The sequence below is a fragment of the Ursus arctos genome, unplaced genomic scaffold (genome assembly GCF_023065955.2).
Source record: "Ursus arctos isolate Adak ecotype North America unplaced genomic scaffold, UrsArc2.0 scaffold_13, whole genome shotgun sequence".
Lineage (NCBI taxonomy): Eukaryota > Metazoa > Chordata > Mammalia > Carnivora > Ursidae > Ursus > Ursus arctos.
The window spans coordinates 19,689,184-19,707,267 of record NW_026622797.1 but is presented as its reverse complement, the minus strand read 5'-3'; the positions used below and the strand labels follow the sequence as shown (position 1 = coordinate 19,707,267).

Here is an 18,084-nt window from a genome sequence, read left to right as displayed (position 1 = left end):
AAATATGTATTGAGCAATGCCATGTGACAGGCATTGTGCTAGATGTTGGGGATATAAAAGTTCTTGCCCTCTTGAGTTTATAGCTTAGTAGAGGAAACAGACACATTAAACAAATGATGGGAATACAGGATGACACTTTCATAATGAAAAATAAGGAAGGGGGGCAGTGTGGTGAAGTGATTTAAAGTATGGACTTTGGAACCAGAAAAACCTTGAGTTCCTATCCCTGCTCTATAATTTTCCAACTCCCTGAATAAGGCTAGGTATTAGTTAGGGTTTCCCAGAGAAATAGAACAAATAGGATATGTATATGTACGTTTTATATATATATATATATATATATATATATATATATATATATACACACACACACACACACATTTATTATATAGACTTATATATAATATGTCTGATATATATTTTAAGTATATCTTATATGTAAAATATATATTTTATATAAATATAGTATATATCGATACAGGCATACCATGGGGATATTACAAGGTCAGTTCCAAACCTTTGCAATAAAACAAATTCACAATAAAGCAAGTTGAATGATTTTTTTTGTTTCTCAGGACATAAAAATGTTAATTATGCTTACACTACACTGCAGTCTATTAAGCGTGCAATGGCATTATGTCTAAAAAAAATAATGCACATACCTTAATTAAAAAATACTTTATTGCTAAAAAATGCTAACCATCATCTGAGCCTTCAGCAAGTTATAATCACTGATCATAGGTAACTATAACAAATAAAATAATGAAAAACTTTGAAATATTAAGAGAATTACCAAAATGCGACAAAGAGACACAAAGTGAGTAAATGTTGTTGGAAAAAATGGTGCTGATCGACTTGCTCAATGCAGTGCTGCTACAAGCCTTCAATTTGTAAAAAACAAGACCTGCAGAGTTCACTCAGATGAAGTGAATAGAACCAGGGAGAGGTGTGTGTGTGTGTGTGTGTGTGTGTGTGTGTGTGTGTGTGTGTGTGTGTGTAGGGGGTGGAGAAAGAACATATATACATAGCATAAATGGCGGGCGGGGGGGGGGTGGGAGGAACAGAGACGGAGAAGGAGAGAGGGAGCGAGAGATTGGGTCTAAGGAATCGGCTCACATGATTGTGGGGGCTGACAAGTCTAAACCGAACTTCTGGCCGGAGCCATCTGGAGCCAGAATTCCCTTCCTCATAAGGGAGCCTCAGTCTTTTCTCTTAACGCCTTCAAATGGCGGGATGAGGACCACCCAAGCTATGGAGGGTAATATGCTTCGCTCAAACTCTAATAGTTTATGCGTTCATCACATCAGTTCAACACGACAGCCCAGTCAAGTGGACACATCAAATTGACCATCTCAGGCGCATTTCATTAGTCAAATAATAATGAGAATGACACAAACTAGTAACACCTGCCTCATAGACCCTTGTGAGGTTGTACTGGAGTCCATTCCATCAGCGCGTGACACGACGTCTGGAAGGTAGCACCACGTTCCCCTGCAGGGAACGGCGACCAGCCCCAGGGCAGCATTGCCGGCACTGCCCGGCCTTTCCTCCCCGGCTGCCCTGTGCCTGTGACGTCCTCTGCCTGGAACACTTCCACCAGTCTTTGTGTATGAACTAGCTCACTCCAAAGGTAAGATGGCCCAGGAAAAACAGGCAATATTTGAGGATCTTGGACGTACAAAAATCTGCCGTTTCACAGGTTCCACTTAAAAAAACCAAGCTACTTTGTAACACTGTCCGTGTCGTTTAAAAAGAAACTCCAGCACAACGTCCAAAAACAATCAGAAATCAACGGGGGCATCAAATTTTTAATCCACAGATGAAATCTCTAAAGTTCCTTTTCTCCCTCTCAATCACCCACACACACACCCACACCCCCCCACACACAGCTGTCTCAGTAGCCCAAATGTCCCTCTAACCTAGCCTTGCCTCACAATCTTCACTCCTTTTTCTTCCCCTCTCACCTTCTGGATTTATTCTTTTGTGCTCCCTAAGTAGTCCCCTGACCTTTCTGCTGTAAACAACTCAAGCTCGCGCTTCCTAAGGAAGGCGCGGTCTAGCCCAGACAAGACTCTGTAACGGAGAACGTTAATTAACTACACATTAACCTTTCTTGCAGCCATAGCATCTTATGCATATGTAATCTATTTCCAGATCCCATCACTTGTGTTTCCGCTTATACTTTGCGTTCTACAACCAAAGCCACTCAATTAAATGGGGGGGGGGGGGGGGAGAAAAACCTTAGCGTTTTACATATTAAGTTTTTGTCCCAGGACTATATTTTTAATGAACAATGCTTGTTGTGTATAGAACATATAAAAAGCATGCCAAGATCACCCAGGTCTCAAACTGTGCACTTGGGGCGATACCTTCACCTAACGCCTTGGCGAGCACGCTCTTCTGTTCCTCTGGGTGACTACCGCCGACGTAGTTTTATTGTTTTCCTCTCTCTTCGTGCAAAGCGAGAAGGTTCAAATGTGTTTCTGATGAGCAGAGATCTTGCAAGTTACTTGACCCCGATGTGACAGAATTTTCTGAGCTCAGAAGATGAATATTCCTTCCAAACTCCCCTGCCGGCCTCGCCACAGCTTGGAGGTTAATAAGAGAGTATTTAGAAGACAGAACATATTTAGAGCTCGGGGAAATGAGGTAACAAGTGGAGGAGGAGAGGCACTTACAATGATAAGGTAATACTGTGAATAGAAGAAGTAAGCATCAGCCCATTTTCTAGAGAGCAGCCTTTGGCCTCAGGCTCTCTGAAGGCTCCCTGGAAAACGCTGAGCAGCAGGACAACTAGAAACACTCAGCTTATCCTCAAGCAGTACTCTCCTTGTGGTGACTGTCACCCGTCTGCTGAAGAAAGCTGACTTTCCTCTCCTTAAGAATATATGCAACCATACTGCATAACTGGTTATGTCTCTGATTCCCGTTCTTTCTTTGAACACATCTGAAGTATTTACGATTTCATTGAGACTTTTTTGTGTTTGTAGTTATATTTGTTCATAGCAATCAAAGAAACTCTGGTGGTGTATATATGCAAATACTGTACAGTCATGTTAAAAAGCAAGAGAGATCTTTTGCTTATAGCAAGTCATGGTATGCCTGAGGTCTATTCTATCTCCAGTGTTATGATACATCCATGTAAAAACAGAAAATAAAAGTATAGCAATTTGAACAAATCATCTGGGTGTATTTCACTACATACACAGAAAAAAAGATATCCCTAGGGGCACCTGGGTGGCTCAGTCATTTGAGCATTGGACTTCTGATTTCAGCTCAGGTCATGATCTCAGGGTCATGGGATCAAGCCCCACATGAGGCTCCATGCTCAACAGGAGTCTGCTTCTCTCCTTCTCCCTCTGCCCCTCTCCCTACTCTCTCCCTCTCTCTCTCTCTCTCCTCCTCCTCCTCCTGCCCCCTCTCTAAAATAAATAAATAAAACTTTTTTTAAAAGATGCCTCTAAATACGCAGGCATGGTATCATTACGGCAGTATTTCATTACATCTTTAAATTCAGAAATTATGTATTTTGAGAGTAATCTTCCATCAGTCCATTTTCTGGCAGGAGTTCATAGAGCTGAAGGGGAGGAAAAAGTTTTTCTTGACCCTCTCAGGGTCCCTCCCTGAGTATGAAAATTAAACTGACAAAGACAGGTTAACAGAAGAAAAGCATACAAATTGTATTGAATTTTTACATATACATGGGAGCTTTCACAAGAGAACGAAGACCCTCAAAGAGTCCCCAGAGCAGGGAGCTCATATACCTTTTAGACAGAGACAGTACATTGGTGAAGAATTAAGACAAAGGGGTTTGGACTAGGGGTAGTAAGTGGTGGGGAAGTAACTAGGTGATAAGAGTTAGTTTAATGAGGCTGGTTTGTTGGGATTTCTCGTTCCTAAATTCCCCATCTCTGATGATAAGAATGTCCTCCCCCCTCCTGGTACAGGGAGGGCACCTTTCACATGGGAGACTCATCTCCTGCATTCAGGAAAGAAAGGTGAGGTGGTGGGGAGGTGTGACCTTTCTGTTTCTACTATTTTCTCAAACTTCACTGGCTTGAGAGATCTGATATGCCAAAGTGCCACGTGTTGGGGTAGTATACCCTGAACCCCATCAGAGCCACTGGCTGAGCTACAAGCACCACTCTCTGGACTGGCTGCAGGCTGAAGTAGAGAGAAGGGAACAAGAAACATAAAATGTCAAGATTGAAGGGTCACCTTACTTCCTCTTTGCCAAAATTATGATTTGCCAAAATTGTCCTTGAGGAAAAATAACTTACCAGGCTACCTCTTAGAATTTAGATTTAAGTAAGAGATGAAACTCCACAAACTTCCCAAATACTAATATCATAGGCATCGTCACAGTCTAACCTGGACTGTTTTCTAACAGGATCACCCTTATGCAGAAGCTACTACAGGTCCTAGGGCTCCGTGGACCCCTCACCCCCACCCTTCTATTACCCTTGTATAAGCCTGGTGGGCCAGTGCCTAAAGTTTCATCATTACAACACTAGCCCTCTTAAAATGGATATATATACCACGGAGGAAAGGTAATATGTGGTCATTATTTGTCTAGTATATACATCTGTGAGCCAGGAGCTCCCTGAGGGCAGGCATGTTGTCTTCGTTTTTAGAATCCAAAGGCAGACAACAGAAGTCTTCAACAATTCAACAGTTCATTGCAGAATATATAAATGAATCAACCCCAATTAGTTCTAGTGTGAATTGCTTTTCTTAGTTTTTCACAATCAGCAAATCTATCTGGGAGCTGGCTGTGATGGGAAATAAGGAGGGGACATGAAGCAATGCCTAGAGCCCAGGGAATTATCCAAAAGGACCAGAATTGAGTGGATGGTCCTGGGAAGCCTATAGATAATAGAAGCTAAGGATTTGGAAAAATAAATAAAGCCAGGGTTCATCTCAACTTCCCACTTCTTGAGTATGTGATTTGGGCCAAGTCCCTTTGCTTTCTTCATCTCAGTTACTATGATCAAAATAATAGAGTTGTGACAAATATAGCATAGGCTTTTATGTGGGTAATAAATAATGGATAGAGACTAACTCGTAACAGTTCTAAATGATTTATAATAATCACCACAGTTATCCAATACCATTAGTCTCAATTAAAAAAATAATCACCTCCAGGAAAGAGAAAGTTTTTTATAATGATGGTAGAAGGGAGATGGAGAAATTTACTCCTTCATACTTTGTCCGTGGATGGCCCCTCTTTCCAGCTACACTCTCTCCCTAAAAGGGATGGCCTTTTAACAAGTAAACACCAAATCAATACAGTAAATTAATTGATCCCGACTTCGTAAGAAGCAAATCTCTTCACCACAGTTAATCTGAGACTGATTGTCACAATAATTACATTAAGATGATATTATCCACTCTACTCTCTGTGGTCATAACTCCAACTCTTCAGATGTACGACTCACAAAGCCAGGATTAGTTTTGCAATCCAAGTAGTTGTACAAGAAGACGAACAAGAAGAAGTAGCTTCATCCAACCGTCTCAATGAAATGTTAGAGGCCCCAGCCCTGAACAACACGAGACCCTGACACTAAACAGGTGATAGGAAGGCCATTTCTGGGGCACTAATGTCCATCTGGCAGGTTCTTATCCACATCAAATACTTGGACAAACTGGTGCAAAGTGCTATGGATAGACACTGGCCTTGAACATCAGTCCAGGAGGTAACAGTGAGGTCAGCAGTGAAATTCATCTAGAAAGACCAATTTGCCTCCATTGTAACTCTCCTCTCAGTAAATCAGTTCTGTTCATTATGTATTCCACCGGCTTAGAATTTCCTGATGCAATCCACACTTTCCTAGAACTGAAATCATCAGAGATGTCTTGCAACATAAAAGTCATAGAGCACTCATCATGTAATAGCTTGGATCTTATTTTTCCAGTTGTTCGGGGAACATTCAGATCAGCGTCCAAGATTGGGGTGGAATGGGCAAACTTTTTTTGTAAAGAGCCAGATAACAAATATTTCAGGCTTTGTGAGTCATACAGATTCAACTCTCACAAAAGCAGCCATGGACAATATGTAAATGAGAGGACAGAGCTGTGTGCTTACAAAAACAGGCAGAGGGCGAGGTCTGGGCCACAGGCCATGGTTTGCCAACCCTTGTAAACTCCATATCAACATCTAAATCATGCCATAAAATTAAATACCGATGGATCATTCTCACTGGTTGGAAACTTCTTCAAACAACCATGTGATTTTTCACCAGCTTCAAGTAACTTCAGTAAGTTAGAGCTAAGACTATCATAGGTGTTCATAGTAGATGATCAAAAACTATGTGTTGAATGAATAAAGGGATGTATCAAAATACAGGGATACAGGTCTTCTGTCATGCTGGATCTCCAGACGCTGCAAATTTTCAAACTCTCAGAAGCACATCTGCCACTGTGCTCTGCTGAGGTTTTCTGTATTGGTATTGTGTGTTAATACGTGTTTTCAGTCTGGATTATCACCACGAAACAAGTTTGAGAAAGTGTTCAAGGTACGTAATTGTTTATCCACCTTAAGGACAGACTCTGGGGGGAATTTTGAGTTTTTCATATTTTACAAAATTCATAGAGGGTATATATTATATTATATGTTCCCATTCCCTTCAAAGTCTGGGGGCACTCGGGTAACCAAACACAATAGTATTTCTCCAGTGAAACATATGAACATTCCTATCAAGTGGGATAAATAAAGATTATAAGAATCCAACTGTTCTCAAAGTATTATTTAGGGATAGCTGGAAGTCCCCAAGACCTTTCAAGGGGTTGTCTATGAAGCCAAAATTATTTTCATAAAAATACTAAGACATTTAGCTTTCTCACTTTGCCTCTCTTCTGAATGTATAGTGAAGTTTTGAAGGGCCTCCATGATGTGTGATATTAAGGGCAGAATAAATGTAGAAGCAGATAAGAGACTTTGGCTGTCTCCTGTCAAGTGAGCCTATAAAGAGATTTGCAAGGATATAAAACAATCCCATTCTTCTTATTAAAATTTTGGTTTGGGAAAATATAATTATTTTCATTAAACGTTATTTCTGTTAACATGTAACAGACTTGTTATTTGAGAAAAATATGAATATATACTTTTTTAACTTTCCATTTTAATTCCTAATATGGTAACCATGGATAAATACAAATCACATAAGCAAAAGACCATTGGGGTCCACAGTAATTTTCGAGAGTGAAAGGAACCCAGAGACAAAAATGTTCGATGACTACTGTAGAAAGTTGACCTCAGTTCAGGTCAAGGGTAGCTGCGAAATGAGCTGCCAAAACTGTATGCTCTTCTGGGCACTTGCACGTCAAAATTAACGATGAGGGACTGTGGGCTAGTTAGGCGACTTGGGGTTAGGACATCACCTATTGTGTGTTCTAAAGCAAAGCCCCAAACCTTGGTGCCTTGGGTTTAGAGGGCTTTCATGGGTTGTAAATTGAAATGCTTGCAGGATCCAGGCAGATAAATGAATTGTATGAAACAAGGCAGGTGGGGACCGTGAGATCTGGCCCATGTCATACCATGCAGGCAAGTAAGCCCGGTTTTACCAAACCTTTGGAATTCAGGAGAAACTGAAAATCTAGTTCTTTTATGTAAGATTTCCTCATTGCATTTCCTATTTAAACAATGTTTTAAAAAAATACTACTTGGCAAATTAAATCAGATACCTCTGCTGGTTCTTGTTCACCTGATACTCGGGTACTTATGTGGACTCAGGTACACGTATGGCTACAGGCCACCCTTGAGAGGTGTTGACTAAAAGTTAGCTCCCTTTCCCTCAAGGGCATGGACAGATGGAAGTGTTGGTCAGATTTGGGGAGCAAAAGGCATGGAGTAGCTCTACCACTGACTCTACTATTAATGCTTCCTCCATTCTAAAACCATGTATTTAATAAGCAGTCAGCTTTGTTAAATATTTTTAGATGATCTTTGCTTTCATTTTGAAATAATCACTTTGTATTTTGTCATCATATATTAGCTACAGAGCTGTAAGCAAATTGCTATTTATCCTGAACATTAAGGTTATTGATTTCTAAAATCGATTTTAGTAATACAATTCAGAAAATGTTTCACTAAAAATATTCTGGAGAACACGAGTCGTGGGATGACAATAATTGAGCGTGTAGAATTGTAGTACTTTTCCCAGATACATGTCAAGTGAATAAATACTGTGTTAACTCCGTTATACATAAAGTTTGGGTCAAAAATAATGCATCTTGCCTCTTATCCACTTGCTTTTAAAAAAAAAACAACCATTTACAACTTTTTCTGAATATTAAAAAATGTGTGTTCATTGTGGAAATTTTTGGAAATTATAAACAATAAATAAAAGTCACCAGGGATCTCGCCATCTAGAGACATCCAGGATTAGAGTGCATAGAGGTAGACACAGGCATAGAGATATATTTACATGCACATCCATAAAATATTTGTTGGTGTGGATTCTCCAAATACGTATGTATGCAAAATTAGAGTAATATTTGATATACGATTTTGTCTTGCCTTATTTTATTAATAAGCACCTTTTTAATTTTGATTTGAATGTGGCATCTCTCATTTTACTAACACAAGCACTGGAAGAAAGCAAGAGGAGACAGAGCAGCTCTGCCTTAGTAAGAACACACAAATGGCAGTTATTATTATAAATAATAGCCCTGAGTCAGGCAAGCCCTAACAACTGACCTGTTTTTTCTCCCACTCCCTGACTCACATATCTTCTCTTATTTCTACAATAACGGTTGGGTTACTGAATGCATGTGAACTACGTCCCCCAGCACTTGGACCATTTATGAGACAATGATTACCAAGAGACTAATTAAATTCTCTATGCCAGACTGTGGCCCTAGTTTTTTTGCACACAAAAACCAGGTGGTTATTTATATGCAGAAAATTCTACTAGAGTCTGAAATTACACAGTTCTCCGGGAGCTTTTGATATAGCTGGAGAGATACAACACAAATACAAGAGAAGGATGAATATCATGCTAATTTAACGAGTTAAATAAATCACTAGTAGTAGGTATAAACAAATAAGTTCACAAATTCAGGTGTGCAAGAAACAGCACATATCTTTCTTTTCTAGATGAACCTATTTCTGGCCCAGATTGAAAGGAAATTCAACTTGAGTCAATGCCAAGGGCTCACTTCCCTGAGTCAATAGAGCATCCGGGTCTGAGGAGGCCACCAGTCACCTGTCCACATGAGTTATTTTGAGACACCAGTCTGCATGATTTCTTCAGGACAAAAGACCCTGACACTTTGATGGTCCACTCAGGGCTCGATAGTCTAGGGGGAGGCTGAGTTCTGACGCCTCAGGTGCTGCCTTCCTCGGCATACCCACAGCTACCCGTCTGTTTGCCCCCGACTGTGGGATGTTGCCTGGGAACTGCTGCCCAGTCTCCACTCCCTCGGGAGCCTCAGAGCTCTCTCCCCACTGTCTCACTGCAGAGGACACTCTTCACTCTCTCTGGCTTCCGCTCAAAGACCTTCCCTTCTCTCTCCTACTGCTCCAGCATACTAATATAATCAATTCAATGGATAAAGGTTTTACAAAACACAGGAAAATCTGTTGACTTCAGGTTTCTCCTGCTTTCTCCCTTGGCAAAATTCCAGAGGGATGGACTACCTGTTTGAAACAGGGAAAGAGGAAAGTATAGGGAGAAACCATGACAGCAAATATTTCTGTGAGAGTTTTGAAGTGGGAATAATCACTTAGGTTTGAAGTTATTTAGCAGGGTTCATGGAAGAAATAGCGCCAATAGGAGACTTGAGGGTTGTATTGGTCTTGAACAAGTAGAGAAGACCCAGGGCTTTCCAAGTAAGAGGAATTGCAAGTAAGGAGATAGAAAGGAAATTCTCATATTCTAGTCAGGAAGGAACTGTAAAGACTAGATAGTTGGGAGCTCATAGAGTAGGGAGAGACATGTGTGGAGATGCAGTGGTCACTTTGTAGAAGTCATTGAAAGACAGATGATTGCTATTTTACTTGTTTTGAAAACAATGGAAAGCATTAACAACTTTTTTGAGGACTGGGACACAGAAAACATGATGAGATAGAGAATTATGAGCAAAGCCATCTTGGGAAAATTGTTAGAGAAGGCCTCTCTGAGTAACTGTGCCTTGGGGTTGCATCATAAAAGATGATAAAACCTCCACTCAAAATTGGTTCCAATATGGAGACTGATGAAGCCACTCAGGCACTGAGAGTGTATGAAAAGGTTTATTAGTTACATAATGAGGCTTCTGAGGAAGAACACCACAGATATCCAAGCCAGTTCAATGACTGGAGCAAAGAGAGGGGCATGTGGCTTTGTTTTTTGTTGTGGTTAGGGGCTGAGAGTAGGGTGAGGGTTCCCATGAATGGGTTGGGGCTTGCTTAGTTTAAATTCCCACATGTACCAGTGCCAAGGGAGTGAGAATACAGACTTTCTTATTGGCTTTCCCAGAGGAGCAGGGCTTGCAGCTGTCTATGGTTAAGCATTAAACATGGAGACAGACTGTATTACCTGGTGATATTTCAGTTGGGACCTAAGGATGGAAGAGCCACAGGGACAGCTGGAGGAAGAGCATCCCAGAGAGAGGGAATGTATGCAAAAATCCAAAGTTGTAAATGTTTCAGGAACATAAAGAAGCCAATGTGCATGGAAGACAATGAGCAGAGAAAGATGAGAGTAGAAGAGTCCATGTCAGGCAGGGCTTACTACTGGCTGTCAGTCTGGATTTGATGGCCAGGGCAACGGGAAGTCATTACAAGATGGCAGTTTGGAGAACTGAAGTCAGAATTTTACTGCAAGCCTGAGAAAACCTGAGATCTGGATATGGTGCAAGAGGAAAAATAGAAAAATCATAAAACATCTCTAACTTTTTTTTCACTTAGATGTTGTGTACCCAAATAAACTTAACCCTCCTGCATCAAAAGGTTTAGCCTAAGGTTTAAGATAGGCTTTGAATCCCTGCAGAAATCTTTCCACCCACCCCGACCCTCACCATGATGCTGAATAAATCATTAAACATGAATGTAGAAAATAAGAAAAAAGTAGGTGATATAGAAAAGTAATAAACACGTAAGCATCCCTTCTTTAATGCTATTGAAAAGATGTGTGGCAAGTTTCAGTCCAGCCCCATCAGCGTTTCTTTCCCCCTCCACAGTTACACGCCTGAGCTCCAGTCTAGCAAGTATCCCTTGGAGAAGAATGACTGGAAGTTAAAAGGAAGTTTCTGAAGCTCAAGATCATTAGTATGCACCTGCTAGAGAAAATCATGTACCATTGCTGCTTTAATAGGAATGCCTGCAACAAAACCCATATCACTTATTTTTAGCTAATATAGTTAGCCCTTGGCAATAGATCTGAAATAATCACCCATTTGTTTTCAAAAGCAATTGTTCAAAACCACTATTCCTTTAATAAGAATATAATGTAATATTTTCCCGTTCATTTAATTTCCCATTTGGAAAAAAACATTTATGACTAGAATGATTTCTAGAACCCTCGAAATGATTGCACTAGATATTCCTTATTATCACAATATTATCTTCATACCTGTGACTTAAGCAAGGCAATAGGAAGTCACTGAACATCAGCATTACATCCATCCATTTGTACCGGGAAACAAGCAGATGCCTCCTCATTGGTGGGGTAGCCCGTGCCTGTGTGCGCCCTCTGAGAATCCTGTGAATTTTGCCTTTGAAGGCAATTAATCTATTTGAGAAATACAGCTATGTCTCTAACCTTGCAAACTTCAGTTTTACTGATTGCATCTCATTCTAGGCCGTAAATTCATCCTTAATACCATACTATTTCAGAATTTCTATTCTGCTAAAATAAAATTAGGTCAGTGCCAAATTAGCATCATTTTATGCTCTACTTCCTCTGTTGTTATTACCCAGAATTTTTTTTTTTTAAGCTATGTTTCAGAATTGTCAATCATCAAGGAATATCCTGACAAACGACCATGTCTTACATAGTCTTTTATACATTGACTCTGGCAAATGAATTTAAGACCTCAGTTGTCCCAGGGTTAATGCTTCGAGAAAGCAGATACTTACGGAATGTGATTTTGGAGGTGAAAAGAAGTATCTCTCTTCTTGCTGGCCACAGTGCTTTACACTTCCATTTAGCAGCCAGGCCTGAACAAGGGTGTGGTAACACGAGCTCCTAAGACACAAAATCTAAGGCGGCACTCACTGTCCGAGTAGTGCAAGCGCCTCCTTCAGTTTTGACTCTTAGGCACCTGACCTACCTCACCCTCTTCTAGGCCCTGATGGCAGCGCATTAGGGATAAAGCTCAGAGGGGCTCAGTGAACATACAATTACGTTCTCTGATAGTATAACACGGGCAGCCATTAGCACCCCCCACGGAGAACTAGTTTACTGGATGAGAACCAACCTCACCAAAAACATTCTTAGGAAATGGCACACTGAACAGGTAAGTTTTGAGAAATAGAGGGTGCTTGTGGTTTGAAGCCTATGGCACTGCCCAAGCCACAGCATGTCACAGAAGAATCATGATGAATGCGGGGGTGGGGGTGGCGGGAGAGGTAGGCACCCCAGGAGGAAGGGGAAAAACCATCCAGTCTCTGAAGAGGACACAGGGTCCTGCAAAATTTACCTGTGTGTGTGTATGTGTGTGTTACTATGTTGCAACTAATGTTATATGTATATTATCACTCATATATACACAAACTATAATGTCATACATGTAACTACTCATAGGCATGAAGTATATAATATATACACACAGGGTGTGCGTGTGTATGTATTTGAGGATGCTGGTGGGAAGTCTTGTAGTGGACCCTGACAGAACCAACTAACTTCAAAGCCGGTGTTACATTCACATGGAAGGTAGCCCAGCTAACCTGCAGCCCTTTAAATCTTCCTGGAGCTTATCTCAGTGTTTGTGCCAAAGGGCTTAAATCACCACAGCTACCGTAATGTAAGCCTCAGGCAGCTTTCAGCTTCATCCCATCAGTGACCATCTCTGTTTTGTTTTGTTTTGTTTAAGACTTTATTTATTTTTTTTGAGGGAGATCGTGAGCTAGGGAAGGGGCAGAGGGAGAGGGAAAGAGAGGATCTCTAGCAGACTCCCCGCTGAGAGCAGAGCCCTAGGCCAGGGCTCAATCCCACCACCCTGAGATCATGACCTGAGCCCAAATCAAGAGTTGGACGCTCAACCGACTGAGCCACCCAGGCGCCCCTGTTCACTCCCTTTCTTAAGTGTTAACCAATGAAGGTTATTGAAGGGGAGCTGCTTTTATGTGGCCTGAGAGTAAGAGAGCAAAAAGCTATTACCAACACCAGAAACAGCAAAGAACATTCAGAAGGTACTGCAAGCCACCCTTCAAAATGCTGGTCAATCTTTTGTTTTACACTCGGGTCAAAAGAAACTATTAGTTTCTGAAAAGAAGAGTTTCTCTAAGGTGTTTTAGACCAATGACTTTCAGCTGTTGCCTGGCAACAATCCGAAAGGTAAAAGTAGCCTAAGGCCTGAAGAAATCTAGTAAATTAGGAAAGAAAAGTGCCTGGTGCCTATGTCAAAGTCATTCTGGTTTAGTGGTACTATAAAAGGACAGTGAAAATCCAATAAACAGAGTCTGGAGTCTTCCTTAGATCACAAAAGAGTGAGTTGATTTTGGCAAAGGGGAAACATGCTCGGTACATTCTCCGTAAGCCCATCGTTTGTCAGTTAACACTGTCTTAGGCTCATGCAACCCTTCATAGGCGCCATCTTAGTGAGTCCGCTGATGGTCGGCAAAACAGGTGCAGCAGGAAGACCTCGGGAGCCATTTAACAGCATCCTGTGTACATACTTCTTAAACACTGTGGTGACCCAGACATGCCTAACTAGCTCATTAGATCAATATTTTTTCTTGACCAATCTATTTTTGAAAAGTTTCCTTAGACTACTCTTCCTTGAGAACTGAAAATATTTCTAGATAACTTTCAAACACTTGTCCTCCGTCTCCCATACCTTTTACCCTGTCTTAATTGGGATAATTAACACGAGCTACTGCAACAGACAACCCCCAACTTGGATGACTTAAAACAACAAAGGTTTATTTCTTGCTTGGGTAAAGTCCAATCTAAATTGACGAGCCAGCGCCATCATGGAGCTATACCATCTAGAACATGCTGCCAAGGCAGAATAAAAGACATTGGTGGAAGTGGACTGGCTCTTATTGCCTGTGTCTGCAACACGAAGACATCTGCTCCTAGCTCATTGGTCAAAACTAGCCACAGGACCCCAACCTAACTGCAGGCGAGCCTGCGAAATGTAAGAAAGTACATGAGACTTAGTGGGTGCTGTGTCTGCCACATCCTGTTTCCCCCAACCAAGCACCCTGACTGGAAGATGAGGCAGGTACCATGATTTCACCCGTCATATGGATATTGAATCTTAAAGCCAGATCATGCCAAGGAATAGATGGTGCTCCTAGGATCATGCAGAGAAAGCCCAACGGTCATTCCCCCAGAGTCTGACATCTGACCCCCCATTCTCTGTGCATTGCCCAGGATAGGTGACTTTCCCTCAGTAGAGGCTGGGTGTTTCGAAAGCCTAGTGGTAAGCTGTCCAGCCATTCGCCCTTGTTGTCAACTAGAAGCATTTCATATTTGTATCTCCAGACTTAGAGATCAAGAATTTGGCAGCATGAAGTTAGGCAGCCACATAATTAATGTCATTTTATGTTCATTAAGACCATGTTAATTAAACTTGTTATTATAGCTCTATAATAAACATACCTGTTCTGCATTTCAGATTTTCCCAGGGGGCTAAGAATGAGATAACACCCAGCAAATGGACTTCTCCAACAAGCCGAAACTCTTGCTTTGTCATCTTACAAACAGGAACCTGAAACTCAGAGACTGAGTGACTTCTCTGTGCCTCCATGACCTGTAAATGCAAAACCAGAATAGGAGCCCAGATCTGTGATTTCTAATCCAGTACAAAGTGCTTTAAGAGCATGCCAAGAACTAGATTCCAATCTCCTCCATGCTTTCTCTTTTCAAATGTCAGAACACCAACCTGACGCTGCAGGGAAGAAACAGATAGACAGCCAGGCCCTTGCTGATAATAGCACCTGTGCTGTCAGCACCAGGCAAATAATAGGCAGTGGCAAATGCACATTTAAATCATGCAGAAATTAGTGGCATGATGAGGACAATAAGAGTCCTCTGATGGAATAATTACTTCCCCCTGGGGTGTTCAAGCAGCTCCAGTGTGCTGGTGCCCAGACTAGAAATGAGTTTGCGCTGGAGGTGTCAACGTAGCCAATACAATGGAATTGAAGGGGGAGGAGGCAGCCACAGGCATCGAGTTTTCAAAACCAAATGATATATGAGGTGCTGAGATGCTGTTCAGAAAATTTACACCTTTTTAAAAGCTTTACACTTTGAAAAGGAAAAGGCAAAATGGCACTTCAGCATTGACTCTATCCTGACACCTGCAAGGCTGGTGCAGTCAACATCTACTTTTGTAATAACAGCCTAGACAGGTATTAAAAAACACACACCTGGTTAAGCAGCATGAATTTTACAAACATGTTTTACTCTTTAGTGGTACTAGAATCATTCCAGGATACTCTGGGCAACCCATGATGACGTGAAGGGACAGAACATTTTAAAATGAGGAAATGTGAGATTCAGAGAAGTTAGCTGCTTTCTCCAAAATCACACAGCCAGCAGGAAATAAAGCTAATATTCTTAGCCAAGGCTTGCCTCCTGCTTCTTCTCCAAAGGCTGCAGGCCAGTATAATCTCATCATCCCAATGTTTTACCAGTCAGACTCATTTTTTTTTTAAGATTTTATTTATTTGAGAGAGAGAGAGCACAAGCAGAGGGAAGAGGCAGAGGGAGAGGGAGAAGCAGGCTCCCTGCTGATCACAGAACCTAACACAGGGCTCCGTCCCAGGGTCCCGGGATCATGACCTGAGCCAAAGGCAGACCCTTAACGGACTGAGCCACCCAGGCACCCTGCTGCATTTTTAAGATTCTCCCAGAAGAATATGTTGTGTCTGCAGTTTCTGATACATCCCTGAGGGCATCTGAAACCAGGATGACTGAAGATACAGGCTATGAGCCTGGAATCCGTGGGCATTTGGGGGCTGCTTCTGTAGATCCCTTTACACTTCTACAAAACATTATGTGTGGATTCATTTTTTCAGGGAAAGGGCTCATAGCTCTCAAATCTCCTCAAAAAGTTAAAAGCCACTAAATAAAAAGTAATAAGAATATCCTAAAATAGTGTTTCTTAATCTTTATAAACCTTCTTCTCTTTCATTTACATAAAAATCCAATTCCCTTTTTTAAAACTATTTAAAAATCATAAGTTAAAAATTACCAAAAAAAAAAAAAAACCCACAAATAGGGCATAGATCTGCTTTGTTTTTAAACTATGTACATTATCCCATCCTCCAAAGATTTTAATATACTCCGGCTTTCCATTCCCTCCCACCCCACGATTCCCGCCCTGGAAGACTGTCTCCCCAGGCTGATTAAAAATACTGTTCCTGGGGCACCTTGGTAGCTCAGTCATTTAAGCGTCCAACTCTTGATTTTGGCTCAGGTCATGATCTCAGCGTCATGAGATGGAATCCTTAAGATTCTTTCTCTCCCTCTGCCCCTCCTCCTGCTCCACACCCCCACTTCTCTTACACCCCCATCCCCATTCATACACGTGCCCTCCCTCTCTCCCTCTCTCTCGTAAAAACAAAACAAAAACAAAAAACCCACACAAAAACAAAAACAAAACTGCTCCTCAGAAGCAATGCTACAAGGGAATGGAAACAATTAGTTCCTGGTGTAATGGATTTCTGGGGAAGATGCCCTCTTCTGCACTTCTTTCACCTTTTGTTGCCCAATTAATGAGAGATTTGTAGGAGAGTCTAGGGGTCAGATTTCAGGGGCAAGAAATATTGTCATTAAGACAACACGGCAGCAGTGTTCCTGATTTATATCACATCCAAACGTGCAAATTTGGCAGTTTAAAAGGCAATGAACAGGAATAAACAGCAACTCTTTCTTAAAAACAACTTTATTGAGGTATAATTGCTATAAACTGCACATATTGAAAGTGTACAATTTGATTAAGTTTTGATCCATGTAAACTCTGTGAAACTATCACCACAATCAAGATAGTGAACATATCCATTATCCCCCCAAATTTCCTCATTCCCCTTCATAATCTAATTCTCCTACTCTGTTCCCCATTCTCAGGCAATCACTCATTCATTTTTTATTTGCATTTTCTAGAGTTTTATATAAATGGAGTCAATCACTTGTTATGCACTTTTTTTGTCTGGCTTCATGTGCCGAACATGATGATTATTTTGAGTCATTGCCTATATCAGTAGTTCATTCTTTCATTTACCTGTTGGTGGACAGGTTATTTCCATTGGAAATATATTATTATATTGGGTTACTTCCAGTCTGTAGCTATTACAAATAAAACTGCTATGAATGTCTTTGGATAGCTGTATGCTTTCATCTCTCCTGAGTGGAATGGCTGGATCATAGGGTGGGTGTTAGGTTTCAAATCTTAAGGCAGCACCAAATTGTTTATTCTAAAGTGTGTGTGCCATTTATATTCCCAGCACTGTTCTATGAAAGTTCTATTTCTTCCACATCCTCTCCAATATCTGATGGTCAATCTTTTTAAGTTTAGCCATTCTAATAGCAGTATTTTATTATAGTTTTCATTTGCATTTCCATAATGGCAAGTGATGCTCACCATCTTTTCCTGTGTTGATGTGCCTCGTCTTCAGAAGATCTTCTTTGGTGAAATGTCTGTTCAAAACTTGCACATTTTTTGACTGAGTTGCTTATTTTTTATTATGTGTTGAGTTCTTTATCTATCCTAGGTGGAAGTCCTGTATCATATATAACATTTGAAAAGATTTTCTCCCGCTCTATGACTTATGTTTTCATACTCTTTAGAGTGTCTCTCAAATGCAGAAGTTTTCGATTTTGATAAAGTCCATTTCTCTTTTCTTTTTTTATGGATCGTGCATTTGGTGTTATGTCTAAGGAATCTTTGTCTAGCCCAACATCACAATAATTTTTTCCCAATGTTTTC

At 40.9% G+C, this 18,084-nt stretch overlaps 1 protein-coding gene across 3 annotated transcripts in view; it reads right to left on the bottom strand.

The window, feature by feature from the left end:
- The window catches only part of EPM2A (EPM2A glucan phosphatase, laforin), a 352,988-nt gene that overhangs the window by 198,231 nt on the left and 136,673 nt on the right, over positions 1-18,084 (bottom strand). For 2 of the 3 annotated variants that reach the window (XM_057310983.1, XM_057310985.1), the window contains one exon: positions 14,754-14,904. In XM_057310983.1, coding sequence (XP_057166966.1) covers positions 14,754-14,904 — 151 coding nt within the window. Of the gene's footprint in view, positions 1-2,313; positions 2,589-14,753; positions 14,905-18,084 lie in introns of those variants that run through there. The other variant, XM_057310984.1, reaches the window with a different exon arrangement.